The sequence below is a fragment of the Colias philodice genome, chromosome 3 (genome assembly GCF_061535455.1).
Source record: "Colias philodice isolate Cphi_HAF_F1 chromosome 3, ilColPhil1 Martin Lab GWU primary, whole genome shotgun sequence".
Lineage (NCBI taxonomy): Eukaryota > Metazoa > Arthropoda > Insecta > Lepidoptera > Pieridae > Colias > Colias philodice.
This window is the reverse complement of record NC_143088.1, coordinates 12980072-13003901: the sequence shown is the minus strand read 5'-3', so window position 1 is coordinate 13003901 and position 23830 is coordinate 12980072. Positions and strand designations below refer to the sequence as shown.

Genomic DNA, 23830 nt, shown 5'->3' with positions numbered 1-23830 from the left:
GATACATGATTTTGCCGATACGATACCGATACCGATATTTGTAGTAATGTATCGGCGATACCGATACCGATACCGATATCGATGGTTTGGTAGAAAAATAAATAGTGAATTATGCATAAAAAGTTACCAACATTTAACAGAGACAACTGTTAATCGTATTCTTTTAAATAAAAATGCCAAATCAAAAAACAACAAAACCATTTATTTTATACTAGCGGTCCGCCCCGGCTTCGCCCGTGGTACATATTTACGTTTTCTCTACATAAGAACCATCCTCGTACTTCAAGGAATATAATAGAAAAGAATTATCGAAATCGGTTCAGCCGTTCACACGTGATGCCGTGACAACGCGAAACGGGTGCAGACCCGCCGCCTTTTTATAGCTCCCGCCGCGAAGCGCGTCGAACGCGGCAACTGATACACAAAAATAATCCTTATGGCATGATTCTGTATTCACGCGCGATGACTTATAGCGTATTTCATGTATAACTTTGGTGTTTCTACACCGATTTACATGATTCTTTTACTATAACCTGCCCAGGAGTATGAAGAATAATTGTGCCAAATTTGGTTAAAATCCGTCGTGTAGTTTTTGTTTCTATAACGAATATACAGACAGACAGACAGACAGACAGACAGACAGACAAAAATTTTACTTATTGCATTTTTGGCATCAGTAGCGATTCCTTATCACCCCTTCATAGTTTTTTTTTTAATATATTTCATGTACAGAATTGGCCTCTCTACAGATTTATTATAATTTATTTTATATTCTGTATTCACGCGCGATGACTTATAGCGTATTTCATGTATAACTTTGGTGTTTCTACACCGATTTAATACATGATTCTTTTACTATAACCTGCCCAGGAGTATGAAGAATAATTGTGCCAAATTTGGTTAAAATCCGTCGTGTAGTTTTTGTTTCTATAACGAATATACAGACAGACAGACAGACAGACAAAAATTTTACTGATTGCATTTTTGGCATCAGTAGCGATCCCTTATCACCCCTTCATAGTTTTTTTTTAAATATATTTCATGTACAGAATTGGCCTCTCTACAGATTTATTATAAGTATAGATTATTATTTTACGAAGTCAGTTAAACTTTAAGTAATACACATACAATCAGTACCTAATAAAAGTTTACTATTGGTAGAGTTTTTTTAGAAAACAAAGTGCGCACGCGCGGGCGGCCTCCCGCATCGTTCATTGGGCGCGGGTTTTTGAATTATTTGATATCAAAAAAATTGGTTGTTTGTAAAGTAGGTTTACGATCGAGATGTTTACGTGATAACATAATGCAGTGGCAGCGCTCGAGATGAAACGGGAGATTGGTCCGTCTCTCTCTCGTTATACCTGCAATCGCGCTCGTGAGGTTTTGGTGTGACACAAGTTTATGAACATGTCACCCGACTAAAACGATTTTAAAAACGTTATCACGTTAAAAATTAAAAATATTCAAAATTATTTATATCTTTCCTTTACATAAACAAATTTGTGATTGGAGCACTCCTAGTAAGCAAATAAAATGCTTGTGTCAGTAGGTTCCGCTCTTCCTTAACACTATTACAGAAACAGAAATAAAACAATATGAATGAATACAATGCAAAAACATAAAAGAAAAGAAAGAATTTAATAAAAAAATATCGGTATCGGCTGATTTATTATCGGCGATACCGATATATCGGCTGGCCGATATATCGGCCGATATATCGGTATCGGTATCGGTATCGTTACATCCCTACTTTTAACAAACAACATCAATTAAAGAAAACAGCGAAGACATTTATTTCAAAGACAAAATAAACAAATGAAAGAAAAACAAAGTATATTCAGATCTCAGAATCAAAGAAATACATTAGGAGTTCGTAGCGGGTGTAAGCTACCCAACACCCTTTTAGAACATCGTAAGGGCTTCTTGTAGAAGCTATGCTGTTTCTTATATTTTCATTTTAGTGTGAAAATAACGCAGTCAAGTTAAGTTATTTTGAACGTTTGTTTGAACGTGTTAATCTTAGAAACCACTGGATTGATTTGAAAATATTTTTCAGTGTTAGATAGCCCATATAACAAGGAATCTCTATTAAATACATCATCACGCTAAGACTAATAGGAGCAGAGAAATGCAGATAAAACTGTAGACAGAGAAAATTTTATAGGTATAAACCCAAAAACTACTAGACCGATTTTTTTAATCTTTCACCAAGAGAAAACCAAATTATCTCTGAGTGAAGGCTTTTTTTTCTGTGTTTACCCGCGATACTTTCAAATCTAACTTCCAATTAATTAAGAGTTAACAAACAACTAGGTTGAAATCCTTCAGAGAACGATTTTTACGCACGATCCAAAAGGCAGGTACCTACATAACTCGTAATGAATTCGACGTAACAAAAAAGTTTTTCCCACATCGCGTAACGGTGAATTTACATCAAACGAACATAGAGCTAGAGCAAGAGCATTATTTCGTGATATTTTAGTGTAAACGAAAACTCGTATTCAATGTTGTTCAGTATTAGAACATTTAAAAAAAAAATTTTTTTTTTTATGTCAGAGCAAGCAAAGGGGCAAAGCAACATTGCATAGAATCTTTTCGGACGCACTAAGAACAATGGCTGGTTCACACTTTGATTAGTGTGAGTGCAGGTGATTAGTGCGAGTGCAGGTGTGTAGTGCGAGTAGTGTCCAATTGACTGCGAGTGCAGGTGATTAGTGCGAGTGCAGGTGTGTAGTGCGAGTAGTGTCCAATTGACTGCGAGTGCAGGTGATTAGTGCGAGTGCAGGCACGCTGCGAGTGAGGGGGAAGGGAGGGCGCGCGGGACGTGGCTACTCGCAGTCCACTCGCAAAAAAATAGAACACGCTTCTATTCACTTTACTACACAGCCTACTAAACACTCGCACTAAACAGTCGCTGTCCACACGTAGTACTACTCATCACCTGCACTCGCACTAATCAAAGTGTGAACCAGCCACAACGAAAGAATGCTCTACCCCTGTTTACACTAAAAAAATTGACATAGTGAGGTTAGAATGAGAATTCGCTCGTTTGATGAAAATGCACTGTAACATAGAAAAGTATTTAACATCAACATGCTAATACATGTACGTGGAATTTACATAAAGGTTTCACGGTGTGAAAGTGGAATAATAATGAGAGCGGTTTATTCGGAAAATTTAATAAAGTCCTCGGGTTTTTTTTCTCCAATTAATGAGTATAGCTAGGTTTCTTGGATTGTATTTGCGCTGTTGTAGACGCTTGTATATCTAGATATAGAATTGTACAGGAACAGGAGAAGAAACAATATTTTTCTTAGTATGAAATAAAGTATTGTATGCTCTTCAATTTTTCGACCATACTTTCAGTGTTATTGGAATATCTCAGATTATAATTATTTAAAACGATGAAATTAGTTTTCAATTATATGTTAATAAGTAGCGATATTATACGAAGGATTCGTGGGTTTAATCCGTGGGTAAATTAGTGAAAAAGAAAATAAAATGCATCTGCACCCACACTCTACAGTTTACAGGCATTTTTACCTATATCGTATTTTAAGAATAAATGACAATGTGTATGCTCTTTAATAATAATATCAAAAATCCAGTTTAATGTATTTCGTTCGTATACGATTCATATCAAATATCGTAGTAGTTAGTTATCCTTTTGAAAATGTTCGCTCACAAAATTAATAATTTTTATGACTGATATAGTCCTTAATCTTCCAGATTTTCGTACTTCCGGGTTAGTTGCATGAAATATATTCTTTCACATCAAAAATCAACGTATTACCCAAACCAAATATTAACCAACTAATACCATTACATTCGGAACTAAGAATCTTTCATGACAGTAATCCAATAGACATTGACGAGGGTGCTAATTCCGTCCTTATCTTGTCGGTTAAACAAGACAAGGATAGATATATATTTGTTAATTCTATTACCACTAATAGGGACCTGTGACGTCATACTTGACCCCAGAGGGAATTTGTTTACGTGTAAATTTGTTCTAGAATCATCCAATATGTCGTTAAATGTAGGTGAACGTTTTTTCTTTACGTGAACGCGATACAATGCGTATTGAGCAGTCTTTTGTAGATACTGCTTTCCGAATCGGTGGTAAATGTTAAAAATATGTTATGATGATTCAAACGGGCTTCTAGAAGAAGTCTAATTGAATAAATAAATGTTTGAGTTTGAGTTTCATGTATCTTACACAGTACACTTAATTGTTATTTCAAATAGACTTAAATATTAATATTTAATAACAAAAATTTATTTATATGCAGGAATTTTTTTATCTAGCTGAGATATAAAATGTCGTAACATTTTGTAATCCTATTTGTTAATTTGTTTATTAATTACACCGTTCAGTTTGTAAACCGATTCTAATGATAAAATTATTTTGTGTTATAAAACATTCATACCAGTTCAAGAGTTTTTGAGTACAACAATTTAAATAAACAAACAGAAAAATCAATTGTGTTTAAAATAATATTATAATATTATGTTTGTTATTATTAGCCCACTTTCTAAGTTCTTTTGCTATTAAGACGCAAAATTAATATTCGGTGTCTAGTTTATTGTGTAGGCGTAAATATTTTTACTCGTCCATTATATAAATAGATATAATTGCTAAATGAATCAGATAATTATCCTGTATGATTATTCTATCAATTGCTTGGCTACTCTCGTAATCTCTGCCGCGTGGGCTGAATATTACCCATACTAATATCCTACTTGTATTATGACAAAGTTTGTGTATGGCTGTTTGTTACTCCTTCACGATAACTACTGGACAGCTTTTGATGAAACTTTACAGTAGTATAAATTATAATTATTTAGATTAAAACATGCGCTATATAAATACGAGGGTGAAAACTTTTGGACTGTTTAAAAAAACTTACACCAACTACAGTATTCTTAAGTGACATAGAAAGAAAGAACGAAAGAATGTTTCTTTCGTTCTGTTCTGTGTTTCGTTCTAATCTATATTTTATTAGTTTAGAAGCCGAGACGAGCAGCTTGACGGAATACAGCAGTATATAATATGAAAACTACAATAAAAATAAACCCGGTTCAATTCAGGTAAAAAGTTATATCGATGAAACATAAACAGAGGCAATTTTAGTGCGATGTTTAAAATTTGATTTTACCTTTATATCCTAATAAAATTGCACTCAATAATTGAAAATATTCAAAATTCGGATTGGCTCTGATAGCAATTTGGCTTTTATCTGGCCGCTAAAAGCTTCATGCATAACTTATTCAGCATATATTAGTATTTTTATTTAAATAACTGACTACCTACTACAGTTAGATCTAGATAAATGTGAATAATATATTATTTGTTTGATATTTTTCGTTTCACAACGTGTGAGCAAAGGAAAATAGAAAGTAAAACGTTAAAATTCACAACTTTTATAGCCATAAGTTATATAGCGCGTATAGTCTATATCTTACATTATATATTACTAGCTTTCCGCCTGCGGCTTCGCCCGCGTTTTCAGAGAAAAACCCGTAGTTACCGTTTTTCCGGGATAAAAAGTAGCGTATGTCATTCTCGGCCCTTCAGTTACCTTACATACATTATTTCATTGTAATCGGTTCTGTAATATTTGCGTGAAACAATAACAAACATCCATTCGTCCATCCGTCCATCCGATATAAACTATCGCATTTATAATACCTACTAGCGTCCGCCCGCGGCTTCGCCCGTGTGGTGTTTTGATAAAAGCTAGCTTATATCCTTTCTCAGGGTCTAAAGTTTGTCTGTGCCAAATTTCATCAAAATCGGTTGAGAGGTTTAGCGGGAAAGCCACAGAGTTAGTTTCGCATTTATAATATTAGTAGAGATTAGTAGGAATATAGGTAGATTAAAGTATCATCATCTAAATAAATATTTTTATTAGATTATTTCACTTCAATAAAGTCATACTAGAGAAAGCTTGAAATATTTATAAAGATCAAAGTTGTTCATATTTTCAGTTGAAGGTTACAACAGGAAAATAATAAATAATACACTTTTATTTAATTCATTATGCCTTTAATTTGTCGTAGTTTTGTATATTTCTATAGATTAACGGTTACTTCGAACCAGATTACATGAAAAATAACATTTATGTAATGAATATTATGAAAAGTGAAATCATTTTAAATAAAAACATTAGAAAAATTAACGATGTAATATAAATAATTTCAGAGAAAAACTTAAATGGGAATTCATTGGGGAAGGGAAAAAGAAAGGATTTTTTAGCTACTGAATGCATTGCAGTGAAGGAAGATAAATATGAATCTTAATCCTACTACAATATTATAAATGCGAAAGTTTGTGAGGATGTGTGTGTGTGTGTGTTTGTTACTCTTTCACGCAAACACTACTGAATTGATTACAATGAAATTCAGCACACATAAAGAGGGTAACTTGGATTAACACATTAGATAGGTTTTGTCCCGGAAATCCCACGGGAACGGGAACAATGCGGGTTTTTCTTTAAAAACGCGGGCGAAGCCGCGGGCGGAAAGCTAGTTAAATATAAATTATCAATTACTTTTCAAAAAACAATCACGTCACTTCTCAATATTACTTCTGTGTTCTTATCCTACTGCGACGAAAAAAATAGCGTTCACTGCCTCGGTGCGTCACTTCTCGAAATAGTGATTATGTGCAAATAATAGATATCTGTAAATAAAACCTCTGCATACCTTTAAATTTAATTCAAAGTCTTACCATATAATTATGGAACAAATACTATTAGGCGAGTCCTCACAGAGCGAGCAGCCTCGCGAAGCAATTGCTGCGCGAAGCTCGGTCAAGACGTGGCTCGGCCGAGGAAAATAACTCCACATACAATCTGACATTTGTTTCACTCTATTTCCCTTAGTTAATGGTAAATATACAAATAGGTTGTATATTTACCACCATTACCATGTGATTACGTAGTAACTATTAAATAATCTGTGGTATTATGGTCCTGTGAAACCAAAACATTGGTCTCATCCTAGGATCAAACCTGATCAAATCTCGATTGTTTTGGCTGTACTAATATCGCATTATTTTATCAAGCGATACATTATTAATTTGAATAGATTTGTCCACTATCTCTGTTGTTTATTGTTTATTAGAGCCAGACGAATTGCAGCTATTAATTCAGGGATTGGAACAACAGGAGCGAAATATTAGGTATTATCCAGTATGTGGTATTATAGTTTTAATAGGTAATGGCAGATCAGCGATCACTAATCCATACTTATATTATAAATGCAAAAGCAACTCTGTCTGTCTGTCTGTTACTCGATCACGCCTAAACTACTGAACCAATTTGCATGAAATTTGGTATGTAGATATTTTGATACCTGAGAAAGGACATAGGCTACCTTTTATTGCGAAATATGTACCACGGGCGAAGCCGGGGCGGACCACTAGTTATTTATATTGCTGCTGTATAAGGATACTGCGTCAAATATAATTTAAAGGACCCTACGCCATTTTCAATTTTGTAGAAGTAGGAAATGTCTTTTATAGCTTTGATTTTAGTACAGGACTGCTTAAAAAGTTGATAAAGTATTTTATGGTTCGATAAAGGGTAGGATAATGCTTCCAAAATTATAATAAAAACTAGATCATTCATTTAATAGATATATTAATATCTTTGCAAATATCGCCAATGATTTTTTCGTTGCCTTTGCCAAAAGTTCAGCGACTATTCTCAATAATATGTCTAAAATAAACAGAGATAATGCAGACCAATGCAATTTCTATATAAACTACTAGAACTTGAAAAATAAAGAGAGAAATCAGTTGACAAATGCGATATTATTTGTCCTATTGACCAAGTACGAAATGTCCGTATATGTAATATGTCGGGGCTTCTTCAAAGGTTTATGGATGAAGTCAATGGACCGATTCAAGATTTGTATCCCAATACTAACTTGAAGTAAAAATGATCTCGATATAAATAAATATGAATCTATTTTGGGATTTCATTGGTATATTACAGATTTGTTTTGATTCAAACTTTCGTTTTTCCATTGCCCCGATAAATTCACTTTCTATTGATAAAAATAAAGATAAATATTATAACCAATGTTTTTCCTGTTTTTTAAGCTTTTTATTCGTGTATTGAAAAGGTTTCTTTTAGTGAATTTTAATTCATTGTTTATACATTTATGCTCTTGGTAATGAAAACGAGTACGAACGTTTTACTGAGAAAATGAATTTTTAATTTTTAAATCACTATCTGTATCTACGTTTATTCACATTTAGATTTGTAATTGTTTATTAAGAATTCATTTCATAAAGAAATAACGGGAACAATTTAATTTAATAAAACTGCATCCACTTTAGTTAAACGCATTCAAGTAATAACTTCCTCCAATAAAGTTCATCCATTATTGTTTTCAATTTTATATTTCTTTATAACATCTGATCTCAAACGTTCTACTAAATTAGTTATTTACTTTTTAAAGCCCCACAAAACGTTAGCATTAATTAAAATTTCCAAGTTTCCTAAACTAATTGTGTTAAGTTTGTTCTTGTTTCTTGCTCAGCACATTATCTAGTTTGTTAGTTTGTTACCAACTCGCCAGATTATGGCCGCAAATACAAAGATAAATTTACTTGTATTGTATTGATATTCTATTTCGTAACAATATTAATTACACTGAGATTGAACTTTGTAATTATTAAGGGATGTAGGGTTTGCTTAGTAAAGTTAACAGTACTAGGTTTTAGTTTATCGACGTCTTAAAATATAATATAGTTGTTTAAATTAGGTACTATGTGTTTTGACAAAATTGGGTACTAAACTATTTATATATTAATGAAATCTCTGATCAGATTAAGACATAAATTTTCAGTTATCTATGAATTGTGCTAAATAATGTAATTTTTAATAAAAAATTTTTAACCTCAACTGTGCTGTGTGCATACAATTTGGCTGGCATTTTACCGCAACATGCGATTAAAATTGTCAGCTGTGATGTGTACCTATTTAAATAAATAAGTTACGCTTTAGTTAACTTTTAAATAATTATCTTGTATTTCATAATGTAAGTCTTATAATATTCGGTAGATATATATTATCTATATTTTATATCTCCAAAAGTTGTGAAGTATTTTATTATCGAACATCCTGCGCCTGAAATAAGACGTGGAATAAAAGTTATAGCATCACATATAGCAAAAGTTTCAAACTAGAACAATATTTTTATGATACAGAAATATTTCTTTCGGGAACTATGCAGTAACATATAAGATTGCGAGTAATATTATTATTTCAATCGAAATATATTTAGATCAAATATTATATCATGTTATAATAGGAATTCAAATTCTAGGTTAAAAGAAAAAAATACGAGTGCTGTCCATTTAAAAAAGCATATTGTTTATCCAGTTTTTATCAAGACGGGCTGATTTAAATAATAAAAACTCTGACCATAAATATGATTTTGACTGGCCGATTGGCTTGATTGGTAGTGGCCCTGCCTTCAAAGCCAGAGATCGTGGGTTCGATCCCCACCCGGGGCAAATATTTGTGTGATGAACATAGATGTTTGCTCTGTGTCTGGGTGTTAATTATCTATATAAGTATTTATTTAAAATTATATATGTATGTTTATCAGCCATCTGGTTTCCATAACACAAGCAAAAGCTTAGTATGGGATCAGATCGTGCCGTGTGTGAAAATTGTCTTGAAATATTTATTTATTTTTTTAAATTTATTAATTATAACTTTTGATGATACTGGTTAACTAGGAACAGCTTCTAATAAATATAAATTTAATATTAAATAAACAATACCTAATAGTGGTATAGATCTAAAACCTCAAGCGGTACAGAAGTGTTTGTTTACCAACGACTCGCTTGAAACAAGGTAACGAGGTACGATGAGACGAGCTAATTAATAGAATAGTTTAACGAAGATCAAAATAGATTATCGAAAATATCGCTTAGTAAGTAAACCTGAATTAAATTTATTTGTTAGTATCTTTTTAATAGATTATTTTATTATTTATAATAATAGATGTTATATTTTTAAACAGCAACTCCATCATATTATAGATTCTAAAAAATAGAAAAGCAAACGAAAACCGATTGTCCTAACCTATGGGTAGAATTTAGTTTGATACAAAGATAAGCAATGGACGTGACACTGATGAAAATTTACAGGCCTAAAATATGCAATGACGAACCTCCATCGTTTTAGGAAGCATCAGTTAAAAATAGTTCATAGCAATGTGCTATTATTAACATTGTGTCGACACGGAATACAGAATTGATAGCAAAGTGTACGAGAACGGAATACAAAACGGGTCTACACCGGTTAAATAAATAATTACCTGAACAGAAACTACCGTATTTTCAACATTATGTGGAAACCGAATACTAAATTATTCTTGGGATCTAAACACAACGCTTTATCCAGTTCTCATGGTCCGGGAGCCAGCAGCAGATTTTATGACCAAGTTCCTCTCAAGCGGTAATTAGTAAAATGCATCAAAGTATAGTATTATGAAGCCTCGTGAACGTCAGCTGGAGCTCGGTTGGGGGGAAGAGCGGTTGTAGCCTCCCGTATCAGCTGACGGTTTTTCCACCAAGATACAGCCAGCTGACATATATATTTATCCACAGTTACATTTAAGCTATCATCAGGTAAATTTTTGTTTGAGAGGAAATAACGGAAAATAAATTTTTCTTTAAATTTAACTTTCATGTTCGAGACACCAGCTGACGTATCACCATGTTGTAACCAGCTGACTATTTTTTTTCGTTGAGATATTGGGTTAGCTACAATTTGACAAATTTTTAGCTGAGAGAATGAATGAATGTATTTTTTTTCCTATGTGCGTGGGAGGCTACAACCGCTCACCCCCCCAACCGAGCGCCAGCTGACGTTCACGAGGCTTTATAATACTATACTCTCATGCGTCTGACGAATTATCTCTTGAGAGGAAATAGTTAACCAAATTTGCACCTGGCTCCCTAACCATCAGACTATATTGTGTCTAAACGGGTTCAGTTTAAGAAATGGCGTCGAGTTGGATATTAATTTGAAAGCCTCGGATTTAAATCAGCCATCTTCATGGGTTAATGAATTTGGTTAGAGAAGTTTGAAACAAAACAATAAGGTAATTATAAATGTTTATTTGTGTTAATTTACATAAATCACCCATACTACATGAATCCAGGGAAATATAAACTGTATAACATTGAGTTGACTGTTGTAGATAAAAATGTATTTGCTAAAAAAATAAGAGTTACAAAATTGAAAATAATCATACTAAATTACATAAAGATTTGTGTTCATATTGCTTTTTCTTGTGGAGCCATGTTTAAGTTATAAATTGACAGCTTTAAGTGTCTCCCAAGAGTATGTTTTAGGTCACAATGTTTTCAATACACATACTAACGTAACAAAATTTAGAAGTAGAGAAGTAGAAGTTTCAAGTTGTTATTGAAATTTTATAAAATGACAAACATACATGGAAGAAAACATTAAAAGTCAGGGACAGATAATATATTAAACAAAGTTTTCTGGTGTCAAGTACTATTCAGTCAGTAAAGGGTTAATTTGATACAAGATAAACATTGGTAACATGATCATTACAACCTGTTATTCCGTTTCTAATTCTATATACATATTTACACAAACTATTGGTCCGTCTATGTTAAAATAATTAAAACTAATTATCTCATTCCTGGTATATAATTTCAAACTGAAACCAATTCGATCGTTAATTTGATTGACATTAAAGTAGAACATTATAAAACATTAAATTTTACATGCAATGTTCAAATTGTTTTTACTCTATCATGGCAAAAAAAAAGTTCTTTAAAAAAGAAAATTTAGTGGTAAATTTGGTTATTTAAAATGGCTTTAATTCTTAATCTTTCATCTAACATCATCTGTAAATAACTCCTCACAATTCATTATCTAGTAATTGGTTTGTTAAGAAATTTCGTGATCAACATTCTATACATCAAACTCATTCTTGAGCAAATCATACATTTTATTCCTTTCACTAAACTTTATCCAATCTTCGACATCATAATTTATTTACTACTCGAGTTACATTGCTTACCTTGGATATGGCTTAGCCGAATATTTACAATATTTTACACTTACACTATATACAAAAAATTTACATCGAAGTCAATGTTTATTTAACATTGTTCAATACCACAACTCAATATCGTATCTATCAATATGAGTATCACTATCTTATTATTAAACACGTCACTGTTAATATCGCTTTCTAAAAACGAGTCTTTTAATCTTTTAGTGCGGTCACTTACGAATTCGTTTTTCCGCAATTATGATTATAATAACACTACATTTCCTATTAATTTATAATCACGAATGTTTATGGTTTAGACACCTCTATCGAACGACGTCGTAACATGATTGCGTATACAGTATCAGTTATAGTTCATTGAAAACTGACGATCACTATATTTCCTAAACCAAGTTCACTGTTCATAGTCTTTACACCTTCTAAAAGAGCGTGATTATTAGATATAATCCGACACGCCCTGCAGAAGGTCCGGCTGGAGTCACACGATCTCGTCGTGATGCCGCATGTCACTGCAGCTGCCGGTTCGCTGCAGTCAAGCTCGCTGACGTCACACCCGCAGCTCCTCCATGGTCACATTCGACTTTGCGTTCAATTGCGTGTTTTTCTTTGTCAATGTATTCGTATTTATCATTTGCATCTGATGCGATAGGAGAGGCTGATTCTCCTGCAATTGCCCACTAGCTAATGTATTTATATTAGTCTTCCCTATTTTAGGAGGTGGTGGAGCGCGTGGCAAAGTGGCCATTCCAGATACGTTATTGCTGGGGAGATCAGCAAATTCTGGAGGAGGCAGTTGGTGATGATGCGTATGATGATGACTAAGAATAGTAGCTGGATCGTTTTTTAAACTTGTTTGGAAAGATAGTGCGCTTTCTAAATCACCACAAATGTTGTTCGGCATTTGTCCGTTTTCTACGCGTTTCTTCAAATGTGCGTTCGTGTGGTCGCCTTGACCGTTCATTCTGGTTTTATCTCTTTGGTAGTATACACCAGCAAAAATTAGCACGTTAAGAATAAGAAGGGAACAGCCAATTGCTATTGTTACGCTCAATGCTGTGGAATATGCTGCGAAGCCGTCTTCTGGTGGAGATGTACTATGTGTATCAGATTTATGTACTTCAGATACTGAAGTACTTTGAGTAACAGCATTGCCAATCACATTAAAGTTCATTGGGGCAGTGACATTCAAAAGTGACAATAGTGGAACCTTTGTAGCTGAATCAGGTAAGATCATTTCAGTAGCTTTCTTGAAAGACGGCGTGAAAGTCTTTATTGTGGGTTGTAGGGACGAATCTTCATGCTCGATTTGGTGATGAGATGGCGGTACATCATCACCGCCTGGACGGTGTAAATCTGGGATCAGATTCAACCAGAATGACAATCTGTGGACAAAGAAACAGCTTTATAATCCTGCTTTATAAAGATGATGTTTGGAGATGTCTATAACACAATTATTATAATACAATATTTTATTTATTTTTGAGTATAAATCACGATAACAGTGTGTGGATATAAGATTGTACATTAGGTATCTATTACTAAAAATACTTCAACGTGATATTAACAACATTGCAAAATTTTAAATAATTTCACGTTATTTAAATTCAAATCTTAAACTCCTTACCTATGTGCTCTGTAGTGATTTTTCAGTTTGAACTTTAGGTCAATATTCAGGTACCGTTTATGAACCTCTTCATACGCGGTCCATTCAAAATTCTTCATTCGTATTCTATCTTGTCTTCCATCGCGAATTGGGTCACTTTCTTGGGCTTCATTGGGATTCCTGGTACAAGAATACAAATTTTAATTATTTAATCAATATCGCCCGTAGGCTCACATTTTTTCGTAAAACTTTTGCTGACAACCGGGACTGATTATTCACATGATTTTTTAAAGTACGAAAGGACAATGAATAATAATATGACGTAATGTGTTTTTTTTTAAATTTGATTAAATAATATCCAAATATTAATATTAATTTGCTTTCGAGTGTATTATTGCCAACAAAACTTTTCCATTAGCAAATACTCCTTAGAAACCCTAAAATCTAATCTAAATTCGTCGTTTAAGTTCTCGACTAAAATATCACATTTCCGTAGATTACACATTTCGTCGTGTTTACCCTCGGGGAAGTCATTCGCGTTTAGTTTATATTTAGCCCTGGAGTCCCATTTGCCCCAGAGTCGCTTACAACGTGGTCTGTGTCCCCCAGGCTATCTACAACTTGGAGGTACACAGAAATTTCAACCGTATTATGCAAATGTTTAGAGTCGAAATTTGGTGATGATGTATCTAAATCAACAAAGTATTGAAACTTTGTTACTCAAATAATTTGAATGGAAAGTTTAGATCAGACTGTGTTATAAACAGTGAATAACGATATAAAGTAGTTTTCTAATTGTTAAAAAATATCATCCAATTTCTTATTTTTGGTATGAAAAGAAGTTTAAAAAATTCCCTTACATTTATCTAAAATCAAAATATAGGAAATAATACGTCAATACGTCTCTTTACAAAAAAGTATGTCTTGTACTTAGATTGTCTTGTAGTACAAATAAAAATAATTTACACAATCGACAAAATAAACATTTCATCACATGAAGAACTGTTATTCATGATTTCCTTGTTCACACAGAAACTAATAATATTCCAATTACTAAGTACAAGTAAAGCTATGCAGAACTCACCCAGTCTTAGCGAAGTTGCCCCAGTACAGCATGACGGATTCGGAAAGTGCTACCTCAGCTTTCGTGTAATTGGTTGGAAAGTGCGCCAGGCCTCCCACTAGGGGTGCCCCGAAGATGTATGGGAGATCCTCCCCGTGGATGCAGCCTTGACGCTGTTAGAGAAAAATCGTTTTATCTATATTAATATACAGTGAAACAGATTTCTAAACTGACGGTGAATTTATTTATTTTTTAGTATTTTTAAATGGCAATCTAGTTTATTAAAAAATGTTTGAGTTTGCTAGGTGTTTATCATGGTGTCGACCAAAAATATAGAGCGTATGTTAATCGCTAAGGATGTATGCTTTTCACAGATATTTTTATAATTGGTCAGTTTTTTGGTGTTCAATCGTAAGAAAAACATACCTACCTACTTCATCATTCGATATTCAAAACTTAACTCTTTTTAATATTAGTTTAAAAAAATTATTATATTTCTATATTTGTATTTTATTTTTTGGGATCTTTAGTGCTATTAAATTATAACGTTTATTTATGATTTATTCCTTCCTTATTTCCTTCGGGTTTATTTTTATTCAAAGTACAGTTACTACGATTACAATATGTCCGCCGAGACCAAGTTTATTACTAGTTCGAATGTCTACAAATTACTCTGTTTTGTTCGTAAAGTTTTATGTATTTATTTATTATTCACACGGCTCTGTACCTTAATAATTTATATGAATTTAGTAGTCTGGTCTGCCATTTGTGCATATTATAGTATTGTAATTTTCCGTGAAGTAGTTGCGTAATTTTTAAAAACAAAATGGCCGTAAAAGATAAAAATAGTCGTAATTTAAGGAAAATAAGTAAATGTTGAATAATATTATTAATAGCATTTCTTTGAAATTTTAAGAACATACCAACTAGTAGATATCAAATAATTAATTCATAATATAGCAGCAGCAGCAGCAAGGGTCTTCACACACGCGGCCTCCGTTAGGAGGCTGCGTGGGGGATGCTGTTCAGGACGATTCGTCCTCTGCAGCAGGTTGATAGCGCTGCCCGCTAATACGGGCATAATATAGCAGCGTATGTTCATCAGGGATAATGTATGATTCTAATAAGAATATTTTAGGGTTCCGTAATGAAACGGCAAAACGGGACCCTATTACTGAGACTTCTGTCTGTCTCCAGGCTGAATCTCATAAACCGTGATAACTAGTTTTAAATATCTTTCCTCTCTATAATAATGGTGTAGATAAGTTATGGCGTAGATGTAGATGTAAACATAGATGAGATCTAGATAGAAATGATAAAACTGGCTATCATACCTCAATAAACGAACTCAGAAGTTGTTCAGTCAAATAATTATCTTCTCCGGATCTCGTAATGAAGTTACGCAGACGTTTAGCTTGGACAAATTTAATTTGCGTCTAATTTAACAAGGTGAGTATCAAGTTTCAGTTTTATGAATTGTTACTCTTTTAGTTTCATTTATATTAATGCTTAATTAGGAAAATTAAAGTCAGGTTATGTTACGTTTTAGTCTTTCAGCTGAGTATTTTTCTGTTTAAATTCTTATTTCATATGCTTTTTATATTATTTTATATGCTATCTTTATGTTATTTACCGAGCTTGAATATTAATTCTATCTATAACTCCGTTTTGGATGTACAATTTTTTAATACATGCTACCTTATTAACCTTTATGTGCATGTATTAAACATATTTGACTGGCCGGTCGGTTTGGTTGGTAGTGACACTGCCTTCCAAGCCACTGGTCGTGGGTTCGATTCCCACCCGAGGCAAATATTTGTGTGATGAACATAGAAGTTTGCTCTGTGTCTGGGTTTTAATTATCTATATAAGTATTTATTTAAAACTAGATTTCCGCCCGCGGCTTCGCCCGCGTTTGCAAAGGAAAACCCGCATAGTTCCCGTTCCCGTGGGATTTCCGGGATAAAAACTATCCTATGTGTTAATCCAAGTTACCCTCTATATGTGTGCTAAATTTCATTGTAATCGGTTCAGTAGTTTTTACGTGAAAGAGCAACAAACATCCATACATCCATACAAACTTTCACATTTATAATATTAATAGGATTAATAGGATAAGCATTTAATGAGAAATCAACAAGAAATAGTAAGAGAAAGAAAAAAGTTCTTCTTAAAATACCATACATCCATACATCCATACATCCTTACAAACTTTCGCCTTTATAATAGTATTAAGATTACATCTGTATGTTTATCAGCCATCTGGTTTCCATAACATAAAACTTAGTATGGGATCAGATCGTGCCGTGTGTGAAAATGGTCCCGAAATATTTATTTATTTATATACAAATTCTACAATACAAACATTCACTGAATTTTATTCGCATATTTGTGTATAAACACTTGAGAATCTATTCATATTTTATCATCAAACAAGATTCGTTCTAATACATCTCCTGCTAACATTAATAATATCAAACAACCCACAAAGTGAATGGGATAAACAATTTCGCAGATACCTTTTCAAAACGAACATTCTATTTAGATACTAGAGACCGCCCGCGACTTCGTCCACGTGGAAACCCTATCAATCCCGTGGAAATTCCGGAATATGTAACCTATTTTCTATTCTGTTCTTCATACCAAATTTCACGGTAATCGTTTCAGTAGATAGTATTTGCGTGAAAGAGTAACAAACATCCATTTGTATATACTCACAAATTTGCGCATTTACAATAGGTTATGAAAAATATTTAATCCGATTCTCAGACCTACAATACACACAAAATTTTATTACAATCGGTCAAGCCGTTTCGGGGGAGTTTAAATACAAACACCGCGACACGAGAATTTTATATATTAAATCTATGACCATTATTGAAATATGATGTTTTCAATGCTCCAGCTCGCACCATTCAAGTAAATCTTGAGAATCTTGAGAAATCATTTCGTTCGAACGTTTCTCGACATTTTCTGAATATGTCGCTTTTGTAAATATAATTCAGATGCTTGGATTTAATGAGTGGAAGCCGTATTGAAGGAATTTATTTAAATGCACTCTAGAATCTAAGGATTGTTTAATAGAATTCCGCTTAGTGCATAGGTACTTACGAAGTCACGGACATTATATAAATTAGATTTTTTTAAGTGAAACTTCTTTACCGCGTTGAGAATAAAATTTTTAGGTCGCATCATCGCAATAAAACGTCATGAAGCCAAAGAAGTTTCACTTCTGACACGTGTAAGACACACACGCTCTTTTTTGTATCGTTTTCATTTCGTATATATGAGAAGGTTCACTAAGTTTCGGTTTGATAGAAGTTTCTTAGATATAGCATTGCTCAATGGATAGGTATTCGATTTCTCCAAGAGCTTAATATAAAAAAAGAAACGCTAGAAAAATATTATTAAAAAAAACCTCTTACAGTTAGCAATAACTACGAAATACAAAACAATCATTACAATCACTATCGACCGGAAACCTTGAAAACATTCTATCACAACTTTATTCCCGTAGCGAATAAAATGTCAATATTTTCCCGAACATATTCTTGTGGAATGGATTTATGCCAAGAACTCGGAACGCAGAATGCATCTTTGCCAATTGGCAGTTGGAACACAGCCCCGAGGTAGTCGCTAAGTGAAAATCGATTTTTCAAAATACCAAACTATAATGGCTTTTTCAGATAGAAAGCGTTTTAGCGCGCGTCAGAACGCTAACCTGACGGCGAGGTAAGTCGCCAAATTGTAATACAACACACTAATGGTTCTATCAGATGTAACGCGTACTTATAGCACGTAAGATAGTTGGTGCTTTGTTTGACTGAATATTGGCTGTGTCAAAAATAACGCGACCTAAGCGCGCGTCAACGCGCTCAATTGACACCACGCTATATCACTGAGCTGTATAGTATGCTCTATGGGCTATGCGCTAAGGGCTTTGTCAGCAGAACGCGTACTTATAGCGCGACAGAGTATTGTCGCTCTGTTTGACGGCAAATTTCCGCGTAATACAACACAATTCGACGTCATAGCACGGTGTTGGGTTGGCGCACTTACGAGCCCAAAGAACGCGTTTTATCTGACAGCTTACAACAAAGAGAAGGACTTTTTCCTACAGAACGCCTTTCAGCGTGCGTTAGAGCGTTGTCGCTCTGTTTGCCTTTAAATTATCGCGTTAACGGCGTCATAGCGCAGCGTCAGATTTATTTATTTATTTATTTATTTATTTATTTATTAACATAGATACGCGATAAAAACGCGTTCTATTTGACAAAGCCATAAATTCTTCAGTATTCTACCAAATAGATTTTTTACTCGATGTCTCTTTGGAAGTTTGCGTTTTATATATTATTTCCTTTGTACAATATTGAGTATCCTCTGGGAAATAAGATAAATACTTCGTCATTTACGTGGAAATTCTTCAAATGAATGTTTTTTCTTGTATTTCGTTTGTAGGAAGTAGATGTTTTGATCAGTCGGCCGATACAAACAAAATTGTATAGATTAGTAGAAATTTCATTAAGGTTAGTACCTACTCTGCTCCGCGCGGTTTCACCCCCGTGGCTCCACTCCTGTTGGTCGTAGCGTGATGATTCCTCGATAAATGAGCTATCTAACACCCAAATAATTTTTCAAATCGGACCAGGAGTTCTCGAGATTAGCGCGTTCAAACAAACAAACTCTTCAGCTTTATAATATTAGCATAGATTATAATATGCGCATGTTCAGATACAGGTTTTATGAATACTTTATTTATCATAAAAAGTATGTTTAATGTTTATGACTTTAGACTTCATAAAGCTAGTTAGCAAAGATAAAGGATAATGGCGAAACTGGGCCTAACAAAATTAGGGCCTTACACAAATCATAATATATTTAAAATTCATTATGTTATTTTTAATAATTCTTGGTAAAATATTGACTTCTGATTCTATGGGAAAACAAATGTTTGAAAAAAAAGATAATGTGTTCACTAACGGCATTGTTATTTAGATTTCTATGACTATCGGTCTTATCAAGCAGAGATTGTCAGTGCTGTCAGGAGTAAAATAGTCGATATATCGATTAAAACGAATGAATATTTATTTTCATTTTTAGTTTTATATAAAATTCAAATGCTTTATAAATCAGAAATATAAGTTAACTGCGTTACATATTTTATTTTTAATTTTTTAGCACGCTATTTATTTAGGTAATTCTATACATTTTTACTCATGGCGGCCGCACTTTGTAAGAATATTTCTGAAATGTAGCTGGCCGCTTCAATTTTAATTACAATGTCATGTTTGTCGTTTGACTTTTGACATTTGATTGAGGTTTTTCGTTTCGTGGTTAACTTAATTCGGCGGTAGGCGTAAAAAAAACTAACACGTGTTTTTTAACTGCTCTTACGAATTTATTTTCAAAATAACAGTATTTTAATATTAATGGTGCTTTAAACTCCCTAAAGTACTCACCAATACTTTCACAATTACTTTTTCTAATACAACAAGTACTTCACTTTAATATTTCGTCAGTATGGAATCAATTAAGCAATCCTTAGCACAAATGTCCGAGATGTTCAATAAAAAAATGATGGAATTCCAACAAGATCTACAAAAGACCACTACAACTTCAACTTTGGCTAGTCCCCCATCAAGATTGGCTTCTGATTTCTTGGCATTCCGAGCATTTGTTTTCACATCGCTTCAGTGTTTGCAGTCTCAAGTTGACGCCCTGAGTCATCTATATGAAAAACTGGAGATGAGAAACCGGCGCAAAATCCTCTTAGTGCATGGTATACCCGAAGCTAAAGATGAAAACACTCTCACTTCCACAGTTGATACATTAATTAAACATGCAAGTGCACAAAACCTTTCTTCAGAGGATATTAGCCGCTGCCATCGTATGGGTTCTATTAAGGACGGCAAGCCCAGACCTGTACTTATAAAATTCCGTGACCTCAACACAAAGCAGCAGTTATGGTCGTCCAAGACAAAGCTAAAAGGCTCTGGCATCACCTTGTCCGAATTCCTCACCAAAAGCCGTCATGAAATTTTCATGGCTGCACGGAATCAGTTTGGTGTTTCCAAGTGTTGGACCAGGGATGGGATAATATTTGTGTTGGACTCAGATGGAGCACGTCATCGCGTTGAGAGTGTTGGAGATCTCAAGTGCATCCCTTCAACTGTTGCAGACAATAACAAGCCTCCTCCAAGTTCATCAGCCTCTAATAGAGACCTTGCTAAAGACATCAAAGGTGTTCCTCGCTCTAAAAGGCCAACTAGAGCTAAGTAGTCTTATTTCATTTAATATCAGGATTCGAAAGATTATGTTTTGCTTTTATTCTTAAAATTTTAATTATCTTTGTACTTTTTTTGGTTAAAACTTATTAATTTCATTTGACTGTTGGCTGACTCTCAAAATTACTGTAATAACTAATTTTCATCTTTTTGATTTGCTTCTTTTCAATCTACTAGATACGGTTATATGCAAAATATATTTATTATCGTACCTTCACAATATTATAATATCTTTGTTTTGTATTTGTTAACTGTCAGATGTCATGGCTTTGTCAAATGTCATAACTGTCATAATCAAAGTCATTTCGGGTATTGCCAGTTACAATATTCAGTTAAGTTTTTGTCTTGGTTTTTTTTTAGAAATTATTGATTTGTCGATATGTATAAACTTTTATATTGTTTTATGTTATTTATAACTTTTTGGCTTGTTTTTAAACTATCTAATGTTACCTACTTAATAATTGTGCTTAATTGTGATACTTTTACTGTTGCGGTGGGTAGAGACTACAGGGTAATCAAGCGTACCTTTAATTTTACAAATTTAAGTTTTATTTTATTCATATTTTATATATATATATATATATATATATATATATATATATATATATATATATATATATATATATATATATATATTTATATATTATTAATATTTATTATACTATATTTTATTTTATTTTATTTATTTATTTATTTTTTTTTTGGATGTCTGATGTTAGTGTGAATTTTGATATCAATGCCGATTTATTAACCGATTCGTCGCTCTGCAGTGAGGATAGTTTTCATAGTGCCATTCCTCCTCCTCTCGATTTTTCCCTTTCCTCCTTTTTTAATGATGTTCCTAAAAAATTTTAATGCCATCCACATCAATGCACAAAGTATTCCGGCACATTTTCCTGACATGCTCTCATCGTTTACGTCAAGAAATATCCATGCCATCCTTGTTTCAGAATCCTGGCTCAAACCGTGTCATCCATCAGCTGCTTATTCTATTCCTGGCTTTCACCTCATACGCAACGATCGTGTTGGGAAGGGTGGTGGTGGCGTGGCGATCTACCTCCGATCTCATATCCCGTTTAAATTAATTTGCTCCTCCCCTCAACCTCCTCCTTCCAATTCAACCGAACATCTCCTCATTGAAGTACACTTGCCACATTCCAAAATCCTCCTTGGCGTTTTTTACAGTCCTTCTCTATCCATTGATTACTTTTCCTCTTTTGAAACCCTCCTTGATAACCTGTCTCCACAATATGAGCATTTAATTTTTATGGGAGATTTTAACACATGCTTGCTAAGAGGTGACAGCCGTGCTAATAAGCTGCACTCCATCCTCAACTCCCACAACCTCCGCACCATTTCCTTAAATCCTACTCACTACTTTCCTGGCTGTAATCCCTCACTATTAGATCTGATGATTGTCTCCTTACCCAACCTCATATCCAAGCATGGGCAGTGTCCTGCCGATGCTTTTTCCTTCCATGACCTTATTTACCTTTCATACAAGCTCCGATCACCTAAATTCAAACCCTCCACTGTTCTGCTTCGTAATTTTTTGGGGATGGACAGAGATTTACTCCGGTCTGATGCGAAAACTATCTGTTGGCGTGAGGTCTACGAAGCAGAGCTCATTGATACGAAAGTGTCCTTATTTAACAAGCTGCTTGTAGATTTATATGACAGACACGCGCCATTACGTCCAGTTAAAAAGAAGCACACACCGGCTCCTTGGCTTTCACCTGAGCTAAAAAGCCTATCGTTGAAAAGGAATCGTGCTAAATCCAAACTTAAAATGGCTCAAACGGACGAAGCGCGGGCAAAGTATAAACGAATACGTAATCGCTGCAATGTATTGTGCAGAGACGCTCAACGTCGTCATATCCACAAGTCTCTTGAGAACGGTGATTCAGTTTCCAACTGGAAATTCTTGAAAAGTTTAGGCGCTGGTAAAGTGACTCACAACTCCCCTAACAATCTCGACATTGAACAGCTTAATGGGCACTTTACATCGTCTCCTTCTCTTGAAACCAGTAAGAAAAACCGTACTCTTGCCAACCTCTCCTCACTCCCTACCCCTGACTATCCTGCTTTCCTTTTCAGCCTTGTTACTGAACGGAATGTTAATAGAGCGATATTGTCAATATCATCAAACGCAGTTGGCTGTGACCTTGTTAGCCGTAATATGATCATTCCTATCCTTGACCTCATTGTACCCATTATCACTCACATATTCAATACCTCCATTTCCACTAGCGTCTTTCCAAGTGTTTGGAGAGATGCACAAGTTATTCCATTACCTAAAAAATCTAATCCTAATTCCTTTTCTGATTATCGTCCCATCTCTATACTACCTTTCCTCTCCAAAGTCCTTGAACGTCTTCTTCATAACCAACTCACCTCTTTCCTTAATACTCACAATATCCTTAGTGACTTCCAATCTGGTTTCCGTCCTGGTCATAGTACGACTACAGCTCTTATCAAGGTTACTGACGACATTCGTGCTGGTATTGACAATAAGCAGCTCACAGTACTGACTCTGCTGGATTTCAGCAATGCCTTTACTACCGTTGACTTCGACATACTGTTGGGTTTGCTGCGTTTAATTAACATATCTCCTTCGGTAACTGACTGGTTTCGTTCCTACCTTACCGGTCGGAGGCAGCGTATCATGATAGGTTCTAAACACTCGTCTTGGTGCGCAGTCTCTGCTGGTGTTCCGCAAGGCGGTGTCCTGTCTCCTCTCCTCTTCTCCATTTTTATCAATTCCTTATGTCCCCGATTGACGGCTCTGTACCATATGTA

The 23830-nt window shown here is 34.1% G+C and overlaps 2 protein-coding genes and 1 long non-coding RNA gene across 4 annotated transcripts in view; 1 reads left to right on the top strand and 2 right to left on the bottom strand.

The window, feature by feature from the left end:
• Window positions 1-1692, bottom strand: part of LOC149490084 (uncharacterized) — a 238421-nt gene extending 236729 nt beyond the window's left edge. Inside the window, exon 1 of one of the 2 annotated variants that reach the window (XM_089714903.1) lies at window positions 943-1692. The gene's annotated coding sequence lies outside the window, so the exon portion shown is untranslated. Of the gene's footprint in view, window positions 1-605; window positions 711-942 lie in introns of those variants that run through there. The other variant, XM_089714902.1, reaches the window with a different exon arrangement.
• LOC149490081 (uncharacterized) overlaps window positions 1-23830 on the top strand; it is a 417590-nt gene that overhangs the window by 192195 nt on the left and 201565 nt on the right. The gene's annotated exons all lie outside the window — the stretch shown is intronic.
• Window positions 11161-23830, bottom strand: part of Nlg3 (Neuroligin 3) — a 129873-nt gene continuing 117203 nt past the window's right edge. Inside the window, exons 10-12 of the mRNA XM_089714890.1 lie at window positions 14769-14920; window positions 13706-13864; window positions 11161-13463 (exon numbers count right to left, since the gene is read on the bottom strand). Of these exons, the coding sequence (XP_089571016.1) occupies window positions 12629-13463; window positions 13706-13864; window positions 14769-14920 (1146 nt within the window). The 3' untranslated portion in view covers window positions 11161-12628. The remainder of the gene's footprint in view (window positions 13464-13705; window positions 13865-14768; window positions 14921-23830) is intronic.